This window comes from Stenella coeruleoalba (genome assembly GCF_951394435.1).
Source record: "Stenella coeruleoalba genome assembly, chromosome: 1".
NCBI lineage: Eukaryota > Metazoa > Chordata > Mammalia > Artiodactyla > Delphinidae > Stenella > Stenella coeruleoalba.
Window position 1 is genome coordinate 189,219,384 of NC_137169.1, and position 20,136 is coordinate 189,239,519.

The 20,136-nt window shown below is 45.2% G+C and overlaps 2 protein-coding genes across 7 annotated transcripts in view; one reads left to right on the forward strand and one right to left on the reverse strand.

Moving 5' to 3' along the window:
- The window catches only part of MAEL (maelstrom spermatogenic transposon silencer), a 134,989-nt gene that overhangs the window by 78,291 nt on the left and 36,562 nt on the right, over window positions 1-20,136 (reverse strand). Inside the window, exon 1 of one of the 2 annotated variants that reach the window (XM_079918385.1) lies at window positions 2,961-3,096. The exons of the other annotated variant lie outside the window; for it this stretch is intronic. The gene's annotated coding sequence lies outside the window, so the exon portion shown is untranslated. Of the gene's footprint in view, window positions 1-2,960; window positions 3,097-20,136 lie in introns of those variants that run through there. 2 annotated transcript variants of the gene reach the window in all.
- ILDR2 (immunoglobulin like domain containing receptor 2) overlaps window positions 3,273-20,136 on the forward strand; it is a 61,933-nt gene continuing 45,069 nt past the window's right edge. For all 5 annotated transcript variants that reach the window (XM_079918342.1, XM_079918340.1, XM_079918343.1 and 2 more), the window contains exons 1-2: window positions 3,273-3,404; window positions 19,399-19,731. In XM_079918342.1, coding sequence (XP_079774468.1) covers window positions 3,359-3,404; window positions 19,399-19,731 — 379 coding nt within the window. In that variant the 5' untranslated portion in view covers window positions 3,273-3,358. The remainder of the gene's footprint in view (window positions 3,405-19,398; window positions 19,732-20,136) is intronic.

Genomic DNA, 20,136 nt, shown 5'->3' on the forward strand with positions numbered 1-20,136 from the left:
ATCTCTATGGGGGTCCTGTCCCATTTGGCCAGGATAAACGGACCACTGGAGCTTAACCAGATCTGAATCTGAGGCTCATTTGCAAACATCAACTCAACAGCCTCCCAGAAAAACAAAAAAGTGATTAAGTAATGCTTCTTAAACATTAGTGAGCTTCAGAAGAATGTGAGGAAGGCAGTTAAAATGCAGATTTCTAGGTCCCACCCAGAATTTCTGATCTCATAGTTCTTAGTAGAGACTGGTAATCTGCATTTAAGCAAACACTTTTATGTGATTCTGATGCCGAAGTTCAAACACCACACTTGGAAGAGCACCAGGGTTCTGATGTCATATCCTGCTACCTCCACCAATACAGCAAAATAATACCATTGTCCCACCCTCCTCCTACCTCCATCCTTTAGGCTGCATGTTTTGAATCATCAGGTGTACCCTTAAAGTTCCTCTTAACCCTCCATCACCTTGGTAATAACATGCATTAGGGAGGGGTACACACCATGATTTAGTCCAGTTTAGCATCTCCTTAGGGATGGCCCAGGCTCCACCCCCTCAGGAAGATGCTGATCAACCGTATCTCTCTAGCTAGAAGATAGACATGCAGTGTGCTACACAGAAAATACATTCCCTGGATGGTGGACCAGGCCCCTGCATTCTATGATCCACTCTGGCACAAACTCTTCCCCAAGTGCCCTGACTCCTTGCTGACAAACAAACACCAAGCACACATTCAAAGCTCACTTCTGTGGGCTCTCCCTTTCCACTTTCCATGCACATCCAGGTTCCCTTAGCTTAGTCCATCCCCCATTTCCAATTTCTCAACTCTAATGTCCAAGTTTTGCATAAAATACCATCGTTATGTATGCTTAAATACTAAACACTATTCAAACTCTTATGCTGTGTGTTCATGGGTACATATGCATATACACACACACACAGTAAATGTGTGTAAATAATTTGTAGATGATACAAATACATCATCATATCAACCCTCTGGTCTAGATGTCAGTTTTTTTGTTTTTTTTTTTAGATGTCAGTTTTATAGTGCAAAGGGAATATGCTTTGAGCCACAAGATCTCAGTTCAAATCCTACCTTTGCCACCTGCTAGCTACCTGATCTTAAGATGATTAAATTCTCTGGGCCTGAGTTTCCTCATTAGGATTAACCGAGAAAGCTTGTGAAACATCTAGGACTGCGTCTAGAACCTAATAGGAAACCCACAAATGTTAGGTATCTCCTTTATTTCGATTTTCCCCTTCCTTCCTTCCTTCCTTCCTTTCTTCCTTCCTCCCTCCCTTCCTTCCTTCCTTCCCTCCTTCCTTCCTTCTTTTGTATATGAAAGAAAATAATCCTCCAAATTTCTCTCACACAGCATATTAGTCAGGGTTCTTAATTGCAAGCTTCAGAAATCATCTCTGGCCAAAATAAGCAAAGAGAGAATTTACAAGAGGATATGGGGTGCCTCACAGAATTGCCAGGAAGTCTGAAGAGCCAGGTGTAGAAAGTGAGCTGGAACCCAGAGAGGCTACACAACCAGGAGCACAGCCAAAAACCGCACATCACAGTAGTCTGATGGCCTGACCTCTGCCATGGCTGGCCTGTGAACACTGGACGCCAGCTGCCCACCTCAGCAGCAAAACTGATTCTCCGCTGACTCTGCTTCTTGCCTCATGTGCTCCAGGTTCAAAAAGCTCTAAGTGAGAGGGTCCCCAGTTGGGGAGACTGCTCTAGATTTTTTGGCTTCCATAGCTGGGATTCCTCGAAAATAAGAAGGGAATTGCGATGTCAGGCAGCCATGAAAGACCAGAGTCAATTCTCACCATTTCTGATGTTCACATCTCATCTCCGTTTCACATATACATTCATTCATTCCTAAGCACCTAGAGTCTCTCTCCAGGAACTCTCCTCAAGCCTAGAACCACTCTGTTTTCAGAGGAATTTTCTACCTTTCTGCCTTGTCTCCTTTCTTTCCTCTGCCCAGAATTCCCCCTGACCTGTCCCCTTTCCACCCCCCATCCCTCAATAGCACAAATCTTGCCCATTCTGCAAATACCAATTGGGATGTTACCCCTTCTTTACTGTGGTGTTGCCCACTCTCCCCCACTCCCCACTAAACTGCTCCTTCCTTCATGTTCTGAGGGCCCTTTCTCCAGATCTCCATCATAGCATTTGCTCTGTTTTACTACCAGTATGTGTTTTGTGTTCAATGTGCTGATCTACCTCCCTCTCCGGGCCCCAAGATGAGGCCCCTTTATGGCAGGAAGTCTGTCTTCCTCATCTTTGTAGCCTTGGTTCTTAGCACCTAGTAGATGCTTAATATGTTCGTTAACATACACATTTCTCGGTTGTCTCGAAACACATACATTTAGAATCCTTTCCTACACACACAAGATCCTTTTAAGAAACGGAGTAATCCATGTTAATGCGCCCTGCAAACTGTTGTACAAATGCGCCTGATTTTAGCCAAAAGGCCGAGAAGCGATTAAATGTTGTACAAATGTGAGCCGTATAATTGTTCATTTCATTCTGGTTTTACATATTTTCTGTTAAAGAGCTGCATGCCCTTATCTCATAATGCTTTAACCTCATAATGTTTTAACAGGAGAAAGTTTCAACGAGGGATTCCCGCCTACCTTTTCCAATTCTGCTGAGCCCCTCGGTTCCTTGCACTGTCAAAAAGGGAACCGAACGGAGGGGCAGGGCAGGGGGGTCAGCGAAAGCGCACACCCTTGCCAACAAGTTATGCCAAGTCCCCGCAGGTCCCTCTGTCCCAGTTCAGAATGTCCCTGGCCACGTGCGTACCCAGACTCCCCCTCCTCGAGTCCCCAACCCCGCTTCTGGCTCGGGTTCCGAATGCTGGCTTCGCTGGGAGCAGCCGCGCTGATCGCTCCCGGCTCCGCGCAGCCCGCCCTGCCGCCTCCCCCGCGCCCCCTCTCCCCCCTGTACTTTGTCACTCAGCGCTGACCTGCGGCCCGCAGGGGCGTGCACGTGACCGAGAAACTTTGGTAGCCCCGGGGCGGCTGGCGGCGGGGCCAGGAGCCGGCGGCTGAGCTCCCCCGCGCGGCGCGCTCTGTGGCCGGAAGGCGCTCGGTGGGCCGAGCTGCCTGGGCGTGCGGGTGCGCCAGCCCGCGGGGAAGGCGCAGCCGAGCGCCGCGCGGACCCCGGGAGCCCGCGGCAGCGCGCTTGCCGCCGGCGGCGCGGTCAGCCCGGGGCCCCGCCTGCGCGGCCCGGGCGGCGGCGCCCAGGGACGCCGGGGGCCCGCTCGCGCCCGCCGTCGCCTCCGCCACTCGGTTACCTCGATCCTCCCGTCTCTGTCGCTTCCCACTTCCCTCACTCCTTAATCTGGATGGGAAGTTGGGGAAAATGGACAGGGTCGTGCTGGCGTGGGTTGCTCTCTTCTGGCTAACAGGTAAGAGGCGTTTTCTACCGAGACGGATAACTTTATATGTATTCTGGTACTGGTACTGTTCTAACCCTAGCCCACCCACCGCACCCCCAGTTACCCCCCATTGTGCTTAAAGCTGCTTAGCAGACTGGTGGTAAGTGGGGGGAGGGGTGTGTGTGTGTGTGTGTGTGTGTGTGTGTGTGTGTTAGAATGATGGGGGAGGCGGGGAGAAACCCCGTATCAAGTGAGCTGGATCGAGATGCAGGTGTTTTGACTCATTCGAGATATGAGATTGTTCTTTCCAGTGTTCATTTCTCCTTTCATACAACGGTTCTTCCTCGGTCTTATCTTGACTTTGTAATGCTGTGAGTCCTGGGAAAAGCCTGGTTGGGAAAAAAAACATGAAAGCTCGGAGGAAACTGATTAATTAAGAGAACTGGTTTTCTGGGGGTTGGAAGTAAAGGAGTGTCTTCTTAATTCCTTCCCTAGAGAAGCCGGGAGCCCCAGGGGCATTCTTCAGTGGCTCCCAGGTGTGCAGGGGAGCGGGGATGAGGAAGGACACGGGGATGGAGGCTTGATTGGTTGTGGAGTTGAGGGCCCCACTCGCATTTGGTACCATTTGGGGAGTGGTCCCATAGAAGAGAAGGGCCTTCTTCCCCCCATAAACAGGTGGGAACACCCCCTAATAAAGATAATTTGCAGAGACATTCAGAAGGTAGGGCCTTCCCTTAGCATTAGAGTCACTTCCTCTAGCTGAGACCACTGTGTTTCCCCCTCCCTTTTGGTGAACTTTCTCCCCACCCTCCTGGGGTCTGGAACGGCTCTGGTTCCTAACACGTGTTCCCACAGGATGATCTGTGAGGTTGAGAGATAGGCGGCCAGGCTGAATGGGCAGCCCTGAGAGATTCACAGAGCAGCCCTGCCTTGGGTGGAGGTGGAGGGGTTAGGAAGGCTTGGGTAGTCTGGACTGGGTCTGAGGCAACAACTCAAAGCAAGGTGGAACCGAGTGATGGAGGAGAGGAACAAGGGAGCAGAAAAGTGGTGAAGACAAGATGGGGTAGTGAAGGGCAGGAGAGAAAATGGAAAATAGCACCAAGAACAAAGTTGTGTCCCCTCTGGGAGCACTGAAGACTGGGAAAAATCAAGTCAGTAGGAAAAGAGGAACAAGATAAAAATATCTAAGGCAAGTGACTGAAAGAGGGTAAAATACATTTAAGAAGAAAGACAAAACCACTATGTCACTTCGCTTCAGAATAAGATTATAGATTGCTTCAGTTTTTCTTTCTATTCCTAATGAAGGGTCCCTAACACTGGCTTTTGCCCCCTGTGGGGCTTAGGTTTGGGGAGGGGTCCCTCAGCAGAGTTAGCCTCTTCTCTTGGCTGCTGTGAGTTCATCCCTCCCACATTATTCAAATATGAATCATCTCTAATTTCAGGGATTGCCTGATCCACGTCTCCCCACTCCCCTGGCCTCCCAGTGCCTTCTACTTCCACCCTCACTGATTCTGAACGTCCTTAATTTGCCTCTACTTCTCAGTTATCATATTTGAGGGGAACTTTGGCCTCGAACCTTTATCACCGCCTCCCTGAAGTCCGCTAGGCATCTGGGGAGGGGTCCCCAAGTCAGAGGTGCTCTTCCAGACACCCTGGGGTATACCCAAAAAGAGCTCTCTAGGGATTTGCAGGGCATGGGGCAGAAGGGGAACATATAGCCCTTGCTAGATGGCTGACAGCTTTTCATGAAATGGTCCCTGGGACCATCTAATTCAGTCCTCTCAGTTTATACAAATGGAGGCCCAGAGAGGCAACGTGCACACAGCAAGTGTGTGTTGGAGCGGGCGCTAGACCCAGTCCTCGCAGACCCCGGGCCAGTCCTGTTTGCACTCTCCTGAGCTCCCTCTCTGAGCTTTGTGGGGTGTGTGTGTGTGGGGGGGGTTGTTTTTGTCTTGAGGGAAGGTGCTGCTTCATCTGGTCTGTGCTTTCTCCCATCCGTACCTGGAGAGGTTGCTCCTGCCTGGAAGCAGGCAACAGGTTAGTTATCAGGGCCATCCCAGCTGTCAGAGGGCTGGGACTTCCAGCCTCTGCAAGTAAGCCTGGCTCCGGAGATCCCACTGGCATCCCCTGGTCCCAGTTTCCCCTCCCCCCCCCCCCCCCCCCCCCCCCCCCCCGCATCCCACCGTGGACAAGCCTCAGCCTCAGCAAAGTGAAGCAGCTAACAATGGCGTCTGGGGAGAGGGAGGGAGGGAAGAGAGAGGAGCAGCAAGGATGAGATGGATTCAGACTCATTGTTCACAGAGCAAAGGTAAGACATTTCAGTCCAGCCCAATCAATGAATCCTCTCTTGAGTGGGTGGTGGAAGGGGAGGGAGAAAGGAAAGGACAGATTAAAAATGAGTCAGAGAGCCAGGAAAAAAACCACATTCATTCTCCCTCTCCCTCCCTTTCTCTCTCTTCTCTCTTTATCTCTTCCTCTCCTCTCCTCCCCCCCGCCCTTAGTTTCTCTCTTTTCATGCAGGCTGAGCAATTTCTAATCAACCCTTCAGGATTTTTTCCTCAGACTCTAACAGCTCCTTCCTCGTCTTTCATTACAAAAATTCTGTATTTTTTTTCTGCTGTATATTTAGCCTCATGATTTCTCATTGTCATTGTGATGCTGCTTCCTGTAATAAATTGTTTTGTTGTTGTCCTTGTCGTTTTGCACGAAACAAAATGCTTACCAGCTGCTCTTTTAGCAACAGGTACCATCTAGCAATAGGACTTGAGGAGGGTTCACTCTGTCTTTGTTCTTGAATATGGATGGCGTTTCAGCCCTTCCTGGCAGCAGAGGCTGCAAGAAACGCCAGAGCTGTGGCGACACTCTGGGAGCAGGCAGTTCGTCTTCCTGGAGACTCTTTTGGGTCTCTCTGTGACGAAGAGTGCTTGTTCTATTAGCATTTCTTTTGGTACCCTTTTGGTTGTATTCATTCATTTATTCATCTTTCTCCAGGTCTGTATTGAATTCCTGTGGTTTCTAAGTATTATGATAGGTGCTGAGAATAGAGAGAGAAAAGACACAGTCCTTGCCCTCAAAGAGTTGTCAGTCTAGTCAGTGAGTCAAATGAGTTTTCAGGTAATTTTGATATGGAGGTAAGAGGTCCTATGATAAGAGCCATGAGAGCTGCACAGGTGCTATGAGAGCACGGATGAGGCATATACGTGCCTGAAACCTGGGGTGGGAGTGGAGCAGCTCGGAAACAAACTCCCAAAGAGGTGATGGCTGAGTTAATACATTTATTCACGCACAGTCAGCTGCTGGGTTACTTTCACATCCAGGCATTGTGCTGGGGTTAATAAGACAGCCCTGCCTTCAAGGAGCTTACAGTTTGATGGTGGAGACTCCAGTGATGGAACAGTGATCACACAATTATGGAATACCCTGTACAAAGGCCATGATAGAGATCTGCACTAACTGTTGTGGGTGCCTCATGGTGGCTTCTAACCCAGCCTGCAGCAGGCAGGGAGGTATCCAGACACGGTGGCTGGTTTGGTTTGCATTCAGGTAGATGCGTGGTGACCATGAGAGGATGGGCTTGGGTATGGAGGGTTAAAGTGTAATTAGCCCTGGGGAAGGAAGAGTTGCTTTTAGAGATTCCTGACACCTTAATTTCCATTATCTCCTTTCCGATCCTGTATACTTTTCAATTTTTCTCCCTCCTCTGTTCTACTTTCCTCCATGGAAGAGACCTTTTTCATACTGGAGCATCTTCTTCCAGCATCTTGTCACAGCCCTCTCCATGTCCCACCATGCTCAGCCTGGGTGCTTCTCTCTAGACTAGGAGAGGGGGGTTGTTTCAGTATCCCCATTACTCTTTAGAGTCATGATTCTGCTGAATGGCTAGTTTATACAGATTTGGGTATTAGTTCTAGTAGTCCTAGTGCAACACTATGCTAGTACCATGCTGTGGTCTTAGTTCAAGTACCTAGTGCTTAGTACAGCATTAGTAGCATTAGTACCAGGACTTGGTTAGTGGAAAGAACCCTGACCTGGGATTTGAGGATTGGGTTCCAGTCCCATCTTCTTCACAAATTAACTGCATATCCATGGGATCTGGGTCTTATGATCAGTTTTTTTCTTTTTGGCATGTAATTTTATTTTTTCATTGAGATATAATTGACATGTAACATTAGTTTCAGGTGTACAACATGAGTTCATGTTTGTATATATTATGAAATGATCACAACAGTAAGTCTAGTTAACATCCATCACCATATATAGTTACAAATTTTTTTCTTGTGATAACTTTCAACATTTATTCTGTTAGCCACTTTCAAATAGTCAACACAGTATTATTAACTATAGTCATCATGCTGTGCATTATATCCTCAGGACTTATTTATTTTATAACTGGAAGCTTGTAGACTTTGACCCCCTTCACCCACCCACCACCTCTGGCAACCACCAATCTGTTCTCTGTATCTATGAGCTCATTTTTTTGTTTTTTCTTTTTAAAGTTTACATGTATAAGTGAGATCATACAGTATTTGTCTTTCTGACTTATTTCACTTAACATAATGACCTCAGGGTCCATCCATGTTGTCACAAATGGCAAGATTTTATTCTTTTTTATGACTGAATAATATTCCATTGTGTGTACATGTATATAAATATAAATTTTATATATATATACACACATATAAAAAATATACATGGCACCTTCTTTATCCATTCATGAAGCGACGGACACTTAGGTTGTTTCCATATCTTGTCTATTGTAAATAAAGCTGCAGTGAACATGGGGTTGCATGTATTATAATCTTTTGAATGAGGTCACATCTTAGGTCACTTTCAGCTCTAAGATTCTATGGTTCTGAACTTTTCTCCATTTAATTTTGATGAGTTGGAAATCAAACTTACAAAGCAATAGATCCTTAGTGAGGAGCCATGGAGGGAGCCCCATTTGTCTTCAGCCTTTCCCTGACCACTAATGATTGGAATGAAAAATGGCAGCTGGGAAGGTAGAGCTCTTGTTACCATTTTCAGAGGAACAAGTGGAGTAGCACTGAGTGCTTGGTGGACAGGATAGGGTCCACTCTGAACAATTAAATGTAGTCATACGGGGGACTGCTGAAGCAAGGCAAGTGCTTTGGGCCAGATGAGATGAATCCTACTCTAGCCAACATGGCCCTAGAATGTCCCTTCTAGTCTCAACTTCTTGTTCCAGGACACACTCACCTCTTCACCCCTTCCAACTATTTTAGCTCTTATATCAACTTACCGCCAATCAGGAATATAAAGAAAGGTATGATCTGATTGTTGCTCTTGCTTATTTAGATACTGTAATGCTTTCCTATGTGTTAAATGGCTTTCATGGACATTATCCCTTTTGTTCCTTCTAAGTAAGTAAGGCTGATATTACCTACCTATACATAAAAGGGAGTAAATTACTTGTCTAAGTCTATGGTATCTTATTGATTATCATAAGAAATAGTGTCACTGACTTACATATGACTTGGTTGTTTCAAATGCCTGAATCCAAGAGAAACATTATTTTCTGGTTAAGGTGGGTAAAACTGGAACTCCTGATTTAAGGGAACATACATGGTATCTATTATGGGGCATTGGGTAGTGAGGCTCAGAGTTCATAGAACTCAGGGAAATATTACAGGGAGAAGTGATGAAGAATAGCATTTAGTATTTCTAATTAAATCCTAAGATCTACAGGAAAAGAGTGAATGAGGAGTGCTCTAGTGAGGCACAGGAGAGCAGTGGATGTGACCCTGTGACAGCAGAGACTGCTGGCATGTCAGAGCCCCTCTGGGACTAGGGGCTGGTACTGTGCACCCAGGAGCTACACAGGATGTCACTGTGGCATATGTACGCTTAAAATCTTGGTCTTCAAGATGGCTTTTGGCTTCCTGAGAATGAAAGAAGGCATTTTGGATAACTAGAGTTCTTTATGGGCCACGAAACAAGGAAGAACTCAGAAGAACATGATGCTTCCCTGTTCTCCTACAGCAGCTAGAGCCCTGCAGGACGTGGTTCTCTAAAATAGGAGTAGAACCTTCACATTCAACTGGGATCCTGCATCGTTACTCCTCCTTTGCCCTTGGCTCGTCAGGGGTCTGTTGGGGGAGAGGGATGAGGCTCAAACTGACCTGGATTTGAATACTAACCTAATAGTTTACCTTATTTTCTTTAAAGTGGGGAAGCTAACTTACCTTATAGGGTTGTTGTGATAATTAAAATGAGATTATGTACAACTCGTAGCACAATATTTGGCAAATAGTAAGCTCTCAATACTTATTATGAACCTCAAATAGGAATATTAGTCAGCATTTTGATGCAGCAACAAGCAACCCCATAATCTCAACAGCTCACAACACCAAACATTTAGTCGCTCGTGTTCTATGAGAGCTGCAGTCAGTTACAGGTCAACTGTAGCCAATTGGTGGACTTGGCTCAGTTCCAAATGTCTTCTTAGTCCAAGGCCCAGGATGAAGGAGCAGCCACTATCTAGGCATGCTGTTCTCATGGTGGAGGACTCAAGGTGGGTAGGGGGAGGGCACAGAGCCAAACCACACAAATGCCTTTTAAGCTTCTGCTTGGACAAGTCTTATGGTACATGTACTCATATTCCATTGACCAAAGCATGTCACATGGCCAAGCTTCTAGTCATTGGAGTAGTAAGTGTACTCTACCTCTAGGGAACAATCTAAGAGTGAGGAGGGAAAACTAACTGGGAACAAATAATACAATCTATCAACTGAGTTAAATCATTCAACAAATGGGTTGAGTACCTACTACGTAGCAGACTTTTTAAAAGCCTGAAGGAGAGAGCTTGTTATTAATGGCAGAGACAGATGACTAAATAGGAACTTCTCGGGCAAGGTGATGTGATTCTCTAGGGTAATATGACTGCAATAAGAGCAAGAAGAAGCATCTACAGGAAGTGCTAGCTGAGGAAGTCCGGAAAGATAGGTAGGAGTTACTAGAGAAAGAGTGGGACGGAGAGAAGGGAAATTTACAGAGGAAACGGCATGTGCAAAAGCCAACAATCAAAAGAGGACATGATGTTTTTCAAAAAGTACAAATATTTTAGTATGGCTGGAGAATTTAGTGGTGTGGGAGAAATGGAAGAGAGTGGCCCCATCTGAAATGAGCCCTTGTACCTCTGAATGCCTAGAGGGAGTCTTTAAAAGGGTGAGAGTAAAGGAGTGCTGTGATCAGATGTGCATTTTCGAAATATCATTTGCACCTCAGTGTGAAGGGTAGATTAGACATAGGCAGACTTGCAGCAAAAACCAGCTAGGAGACGCTTACAGAAAGAGAGGCAAGATATGATGAGATCCTGAAGTCTTGTGGTGCAGTGGAGATGACAGAAATGGACAGAGTGACCAGAGATGGAGGAAGTAGTCCATAGTCCTGGGTTGGTTGGATGTGGAGGCTGAAAGACAGGAGTATCAAAGATGCCTCCAGGTACCTGGCTTGGGTCTGCTGGGGATGCCATTTGTGGACATGAACTAATATAGGAGGAGAAACGTGTAAGGGAGGGAGAGACAGGTTCAGTTTTTTTCATTAGATTAGTTAGAGTATAGCCTAAGATGCTATAACAAAAAGACCCTAAAATGTAGTAACTCATACAGAATTGTTCTTTTTTTTTCTCTCTCCCGTAACAGTAGAGATCTAGTGGGACTGAGTCTACCATTCCCAACATGTGGCTCCCAAGACTGCTCCAGTGATAGTTACTCTTCAGCAAGCAGAAGCAAGGAAAGCAGAGGGTCAGGGCAAGTAGTTTATTTTTAGAGAGGTGGCATGGAAATAACACGCATCACTTCTCCTCACATACCTTTGTCCTGAATCTAGTCCCATGGCCACAATTAGCTGCAAGGGAGGCTAGGAAATGTAGTATGTGGCTGGCTTGGCTGGCCAGATTAAAACCTGGGAAGTTCTGTTACTAAAAGAAGGGAGCAGTTAGCATCTCCATCTATAGAATGATGAGTTTGGGGTGCTTGTATAACATCCAGATGGAGAATGAAGTTATATATTTGGGTCTGGAGCTTGGGTGAGAGATCTAAACTGGAAATACAGGTAACAAGTTGATAAAAGTGGAGAAGAGCTTTCATACAGGAGCTTTCTCTGTCCAAATGGCTGATCCATCCTAGAAGTCTGACCCACCTGAATGAATCAGGACAGCTTCCAAAGCACCTTGGCCCTGCAGGGTAGAGACTGACCTCTTTTAGTACTGCTTTAGTCGTATTGGAACAGCATGTGGGCCAGCTAGACATTACCCACGAGCTCATTTCAGATCTCTGGAAGATGAGGCAATCAGACAGAAAGGAGATATGCTTCTTGCTTTCATCTGCACAGTGGTGGCAGAGAATGGGAAAGCATGGCTCCATGGGACACACAGAACATATGCTTAATGAATGGCAAGCTCGGTGTGCACAAGCGCTAGAGTTATTGGCAGCGAATAATAACTAGGCCATGAGCAATGCCCACCTGGGCGAGGGCAGCACCAGTGTCTACTTTAGCCCCATGGAAAGGGGGGGAGATACTGATGCCCTTTAGGAGTCTTGGGGAGAAAACATGCAAGAATGCTGTCGTATTTTTTATTATCTCAAAATAGTACATCTGGTCACCCTAACCCTAAAATGGATCAAGCCATTAGGTACTATGGTAGCAAACAAGAGAAACTGATTCTGTCCAATTTAAGCAGGAAAGAAATTTATTGAAAGGAAATTGAGTAACTTGCAGGACTAATAGGCAAGCTGGAGAACTAGGCTTAGAAAATAGGCAAACAGCAAGGAAATGTCTACTCTTCTTGGTAAAGGCTTTTTTTTTTTTTTTTTTTTTTTTTTGCGGTACGCGGGCCTCTCACTGTCGTGGCCTCTCCCGTTGCGGAGCACAGGCTCCGGACGCGCAGGCCCAGCGGCCATGACTCATGGGCCCAGCCGCTCCGTGGCATGTGGGATCTTCCCGGACCGGGGCACGAACCCACATCCCCTGCATCGGCAGGCAGACTCCCAACCACTGCGCCACCAGGGAAGCCCGGTAAAGGCTTTTTGATTTTATTATTTAACCCAACTATATCAAGAAGATGAATGGTTTCTACTTCTGGGGGAAAAAAGGTTCAAGCTGTGTTTTGTCTTTAAAAATTGAGCCTGTGGGTCATCATTTCCCAAAATGCTTTGCTTCCCATGCTGACATTGCTACTAAGAGATGGACACGCCATGGACCAAACCTAGTGGAGATGCTCGGACACTCCTTATCCATATCTTACACTTAGAAAACCTGCCCATTGATTGTTCCTAAAACAATGTCCTAGGAAATTTGGACAGTATGTTAAAAATGTGAGGACAAAAAGATGAATTTCTTAAAGATCTAACTTAAAGGCAGGAAAAGGAAGATGTGTATTGTCATACTGAATGAAGAAAAAACTTAGGAGTCTGAAAGCCAAGATATGCTGGTGAATGGGCAATTCTGAGGTCAAATCACACTTCTGGGAGTTCAAGAGTTAAGGGATGGGTGAGCTTGATATAGAATTTCTAAAGATGCCTGTCTGTGGTGATGATAATTTTCCATGATCTTTAGCAGCAATCTTTGTTTCTCTAAAATGGGGCTGTGCTTATAGATCTGCCTCTCAAAGATGCTGGCAGGAATAGCTTACAACTAGTGGGGAAAAGGAACTTGCTTTGAAAAAAATGAAAGTACTAAAATAAGAACGGCATTTCTGTAGATACTGCTTTTGTTATCCTTGCAAGAACACAATTCGTCATGTATAGAATCCTTTTCTTTACATGAGAATTGGGGCAGGAACTTATTTTGCCACATGCAGTGAGGCATTGTCTGTACTTGGAGCTGATCCTCCCTGGTGACTTGGTACCCCTGGTGACTAGCTGAGATGGGAGCTGATGCTCTGAGCTGTCACTCATCACTCTACTTTTAGGCAACTTTCCTAGTTATTGACCAGAATCCATTCTCTGCACTGAGGACCACCTGCTAAGAAAAGCCCTTCCGATTCACTTGTTCATTTGTTCATTCCACATATTCATTCCATAAAATAGAGCTTGCTGTATACTGAGGGTACAGAATCAACCAATCCTGGTCCTTGCCCTCAGGGACCTTAGAGTTAGAAACCAAGTTTGCATTGAATTTCTCAAGCTCAGAGACTGGTCTTTTAAATCTGTGTTCCCAGAACGTAACATTGTATTTTAAAACATATTTTTGAGTGAATTTGTATTAGATAGCCAAGGGCGGTTTTCCTGAGGATCAGGGGAACAATAAAAACAGAAGGAATGGTCTGGTGGTCTAAGAATGATGACTCCCTCCTCTGCAAATGTAGAAAACCACCTGTGATCTTCAATCTTCAATATGTCTTCTTTCAGTCAGGAATCCTAATTTTTACAGATGTATTCTATATAGTATGATATAGGACATACTTCACTTACTTTACTCTTTCCAGTTTTTGGGGATACTTGCTTTATTTTGTAGGATGAAACATAGATTCTTTCCATACTCCTGTAAATGTTCTTATAAGAGCTTAAAAACACAAGTCCCTTATGGTGTCACCCCTGCCTGGACTCAGACTCCCAGCCTTCCCATTGTGCCAGCACGTGTTTGTTCACGTGTGTGCATGACACACACTCAGTGCTTCTTTCAGTCTACCTCCCAGAAACTCCTCAGTTACATGCCCTGATGTTTCCCCAGGATGGGAGAATAACATATTTATAGTCAAAGAATGGAAAACATCTTAGTATGCCTGGAACTTGCATGGGCCCAAATCATGGAGAAGACCTTACATGCCGTGTCAAGGCATTTGGGTTTTATCCTAAAGGAATGGGAAGTCATTGGAGGCCTTATAGCCTGACATGATTCGATCAGTCTTTTAAAAAAAGAATATTCTAGATAGAAAAAATGTGGAGAGTACATTGGGCTGGAAGTAGGGAGACCACTGAAGAGGCTATTATAAAAACAAAAATGTAATGAGGACTTGTGTAAAGTGATAGTAAGAGCTTTGGGGCCAGTCAACCTGGGTTCAAATCTGTCACTTGCTAACCCTGAGGTGTTTGGCAAGATACATACAGTTTCTGAGGATCAGTTTCTTCATCTGTAAATTGGGTGTAATGATAATACCGACTTCACAGGATTTTTGGAGAGAATTTATTAAGATACTCCATGGCACTTAATACAATTTCTAACATACAGTAAGTGTTTCATAATCACTTCCTGGTAGAAGGAATAGAAACTTGATTTATTCCCACTAGGAGTGACCATGGGAAAAGAGAAGGGTCAAATTTGAGAGAGATTTAGAATTAGTGGCCACTGAATATGGCTAGAGCCAAAGAGGAGATGATCAAAGCTATGAGTTCTATCTACGATGATAGGACAGTGAGAATACTGGCAAAAGAGCTAGGGAGACAAGAAAGACTGGTTTATAAGCAAGAGTTGAGGTGGGAAAAGAGAAGATGATGAACAAAGTTTGGATATGTTTAATTTGAAGTATCTGTTAAACGTGCAGATGAGGTTTCATGAAGTTGAGGGTCTGAGACATAACGGGTAGTTGGAACCACGGGAGAATAAGATTTCTTAGATCAAATGCACAGGTGAACATTACAAAGAGGCTGAAAATTTTTAATTTATTTACCTGGCATTCAAAGGTATTCTTATTAGCCTGTATAGACTCCAGCATAAGAAGTACTAGGTTTTTGGCATCTGACAGGTGGTAACATAGAAAAACAAAAAAAATCTATAAGAGGTGGGACCCAAGTTAAGGATACTAACCTAGCCCCAGGGCAGATCTATTGGGAATTGGAGTCGGAGGGAGGGTGTTCCCAGGCCAAATCTCAGTGTCCCTGGGGAACTGTCAATCTTGGTCCTCATCCAAATTAGCTACTATCTCTGAAGGGCCCGATCTGGGGTAGGAGTGGGTGTCCCATGAGAGGTAGTTTTTGAAGTTGGGTGGATAGCAAGGTTACAGTTTCAGATATGGATCAGTCACGTGTGAGGATAGAGGGAACAAAACCTAATCCTCAGGAGAAGGGCTTATATCAGAGCCCAGGCAAGCAGAATGGAACTCAGGGCTTTGGTACCAGGGGATTGCAAATCAGGTGGAAACACAGTCTCACATAAACACAGGCTGAGGGAAAGACATGTGGCTCAGTGGGTGTAGGAACCCCTGCCCTCGCCCAGAATCCAGGGTTAGGGCCAGAAGAGCAATTCTAGACCTTACCCTCCAGTGGGAATGGGGTTCCTAATAGGTTTGGCCTGGGCAGGCTTGGGACCTGGGTGGCATTCATCCTACATTTTGATGCTTCTAGAGCTAACACAGGGATTGGCATCTTCAGCTTTCTCTCTAACTCTTCACTTTTATGGTCCTCAAAGATCCAATAAACTGACATTTCCTTGAAATTCCTAGATCTGTCCTCTCCAGCTATCCAGATCTATCCTTAGCTTAGATTCCCAAGGTTTCCATTATACCTGCATATATATACATCTCTGTGTATGTGTACACACACTCAGGGTACCCTCGGTTTCCAGCTTCCAGGAGCAGCAACAGCTACATTTATTGAGTGCTTACTGTATACCAGTGTTATCCTAAGTGCTTAGGATAAAATCTTTTTTTTTTTTTGCGGTACGCGGGCCTCTCACTGTCGTGGCCTCTCCCGTTGCGGAGCACAGGCTCCGGACGCACAGGCTCAGCGGCCATGGCTCACGGGCCCAGCCGCTCCGCGGCATGTGGGATCTTCCTGGACCGGGGCACGAACCCGCACCCCCTGCATCGGCAGGCGGACTCCCAACCACTGCGCCACCAGGGAAGCCCAGGATAAAATCTTATTTAACCCTCAAACAGCTCCATAAGATAGTTACTATTATTCTGGTTTTACCAGTAAGGAAACTGAAAGTCCTAAGACTTAAGTAATTTGCCTTATGTCATGCAGCTAGGAAGTGGTAGGGCTTGGATTCTAACTTAGGACTCACTCTAAAATCCATGCCTTTAATTATCATGCTGTAAAGAGGCAGATGTTTCTGGAAACATATTCTTTATTCTTTGGAACATGAACTTATGTGTGTGTCATAGAAGCTGTGAATTGACTAACTTCTATTAATAATTAAGGGAGTGCACAATTTTAAAAAATGATAATTAAGGGAGCTGAATGGCTTGGTCAAGTAGCTAATCCATTAACAGAGAACAGAGCTGAGGAGGGGGTTATTCTTAGTAATCATCTAATGAAGAAAACCCCATACTTAACTCTCTCAAAAAAACCAAAAACAACCCCCCCCCCAACACTTTTGTCTGCACCTGCCTCCTTCGCTGGTTTCATTTATCTTGGAATGCTAAGGAAATGTGATTTCCCAAGAAGAGCCTGAATAGGTAGCAGAGAAGAAGGGTGGTTGGTCAACTACCGAGCATTGTGCTGGGAACAACGCCTGTGATTGGTTATCCAGTCTCAACCACTGCTAACTGAAGACACTTCAACTCTCTGTCCCATTTTGTTACCTGGAAAACTGGAGCGTGAATAAGGTTTTGAAGAAGAACTACAAGGTTAAAAATTAATGCAATAGAATTTAAGGAGAAACTGTTGAAAAAAAAAAAAAAGCCTTTTCCTCATCCAGGTGTGTGAGTTGGAAAGAGTGGAATCAGCCACACCAACATTTGGGGGTGGTGAAGGGAAGCAGTGGAGCCTGGGAACTAGGGTTCTTTTCTGAGCTGGGGTTCTTTTCTAGGAATTATTTGCCCCTCAGTGGGGCTGATCTACATAATTTGGCTGTAATCAAACCTATTAGTGGTGGATGTTCATCGAGATTCAGGAGCCTTAGAATGGGAGGCGAGGCAAAAGGCAGGAAAGGTGAGGTAGGATTTACATTTGAGATCTCCCCTCTACTGGTCATGGTCAAGGTTCTCTGTTATAGAGTTCACTCTCTGCAGGCGCCCAGAGAGAGAGATAAGGTTTGTTAACAACTCTGTTGAGTAAGGAATATGAGGCTCATTTTACAGGTGAGTATTGCTTAAGAGGCTTCATTAAGGTCTCACCATTAGTACAACGGCCAGATGAGATTCAAAGCCCTATCTTTTGATGCCAATGCTCTCTTACTATACTATGCTGTTTATAAGTCATTTAACCCGTTTTCTCTGCAAAGTCCTAGAAATTCCCATGTTAATAGTCATTCATTTGCTCACCCATTCCTTCATTTATTCCATAGTAGCTATCGAGCACTATCTAGTGTTTAGCACTATTTCAGATTTAGTGTTTCGAAACACTAAATCTCAAATATTCTGTTGCATTCTCTTCCCAATTCCATAGAATGCAGAAACCTTTTCTCCCTAACAGGAATTAGAACCTAGTTTTCACAGTGCTTTCATGGAAGAGAGGCACTGGTCTGGAACTCAGAAGTAGGTACAAATATGGTATCTTGCCCTTGTTAAGAGAGCTTCTATAAAGACAGTTTCATGAATAAGTGCATGTTTGAGCTGTGAGAGTGAGTTTGCTTTGTGGGATGTCATTGGGACCATGGGCAATAGTGAAGAACAGCAGGCTTCCCCTGGAAACTAGCCCTTTCTTGTATGTCTCAAGTCCACCTGCAATTCTAGGGTGAAGCTCTTTGCCTCAAGCTACCTGAAGCTGGCTTGGCAGGCTCCTGGATTCAACTCTGAACCTCTTTATCATGTCTTTCTATTCATATTCCGTTTTTCTGCCTCTCATCGTGATTCTACTTCTGCTTCTAACCTTAGATCAAGCTAGAAACTCTTAACTCTCCCATTCACCTGAAGAAGTTATGTTCTCTTTGCCTGGAATTTCTAGATCTTACCATTGAGTTCATAGAAGCCCTTTGCCTCTCAAACACTCCCCTGGGCTTTCATTCACTGAAATTTCCCTCTCTTTCTTGGACACCAAGCCTCAAACTGATCTTTTTAAACACTTAAACTTCTCATCTGCTTTCTAGTCTCCCCCCACCCTTTTTGATTACCCTTCAAAGCTTTTGAACTTAGTCTACTGCTTTTGATCCAAAATTCTCCATTCCTCTCAAAGCCTTCTTTTCCCCTTAATCTCTGTCTTGTTTGCTGGGTCACCAGCTGGAAGGGAAGTCACTTCCTCCTGAAGTCATATGTCCTGGCTTCACTGTCCTCATTTATCAAATAGCTGTTGAGTATCTATGGGTTTCACCCAGGACAGCAAGATAAGACACATTCCTTACCTGACCCGACAAGTCTGATGGAGGCATGAAAATAAGTATAAAATTATTACAAAATTATTATAGTAAATGTCTAGAGGAGAATGCTGGGGATACTGATGGCACAAAGGAGGAAGTGACAAATGGATCAACTGGTCACAGAAGACTGGACAAGAAGCCTTTGAATTGGTTTTGACAGATGGAAAAGAGTTTCTCAGGAAGAGAAGTGAGGAAAAAGCATTCCATAAACAAGAAATATCAAGATCTAGAGGTGTGATATACCATGTCCCACTTGGGGGAACCGTTAGTTTGGTATCATCGGAGGTTGGTGCTCAAATGGACGTGCTACAAGATGTGAGGCAGAGGAGGAGGAGTTGATGGGGCACCTTAAATGCCTTGCCAAGAACTTTGGGTTTTGTCCTGAAGACCATGGAGGATGAGTGAAGGGTTTTAAGAAGGAGAGTCATAACAGTCAGATTTAGAAAGATAACCTGAACTTATAGCAAGGAGAATGGACTGCATGTGGGCAACTGCCAGCAGGGAGACCAGACGAGAGATTATTGCAAAATTATAAGCAAGAAATGAGGAGAGCGTACACACAAGCAATGGTAGTGGGGTTAAAGAAGGGGAAGGAAATATTAAAGATGTTAAGAGGTCAAGTTGACACGACTTTGTGACCAGTTGGACACTGGGAGTGAAGGCAGGTTTCTGGACAAGGCAACCAGGTAGATACTGATGCTCTTCATTGTGATGGAGAAAACAAGGGGAGAGACAGGTTAGGGAGGTAAGGTGGAAAGGCACACCTATGATATGTGAGGTGAGGTCCAGGACACTGATACCATTTGGACATGTTCATTCTATTTTGCAGCCATAGCTGGAGGCCTTCAGGTCACAGTGCCCGACAAGAAGAAGGTGGCCATGCTCTTCCAGCCCACTGTGCTTCGCTGCCACTTCTCCACGTCTTCCCATCAGCCTGCAGTCGTGCAGTGGAAATTCAAGTCCTACTGCCAGGATCGCATGGGGGAATCCTTGGGCATGTCTTCTCCCCGGGCCCAATCTCTCAGCAAAAGAAACCTGGAATGGGACCCCTACTTGGATTGTTTAGACAGTAGGAGGACTGTTCGAGTGGTAGCTTCCAAACAGGGCTCGACCGTGACCCTGGGAGATTTCTACAGGGGCAGAGAGATCACAATTGTTCATGGTAATAATGTCTCTGTTTTGAATCTAGGGAAGATTGGTTCCATTCTTCCCAGATACAAGAGGATGTCAGCCTTGCGCCCTTTCAATCCCTCAAGACTTTGATTTTATGGGGGATGGGAGTATCAAGAAACCTAGCAAATTGCTTTAATGGGATGGCGTGGAGAGGAAGGATGGAGGCTTGTAATATCAAGAGAAGACAGAGATGAGCTTTGGAAATAGTCTTTCATGAGCCTGACCTCCAGCCTGAGGAATTTATTATCAGAACTGAATTGAAATGGGTTCTAGTGAAAGCTTTCTCAGTCAAATACCTCACACCTTGACACCAGCCTTTATTGCCCTTTCCTTAACTCAGAAAGCAGACTTCCCTAAGAATTTCCTCTGCTGGGAGAAGGGATGTATGTGTACA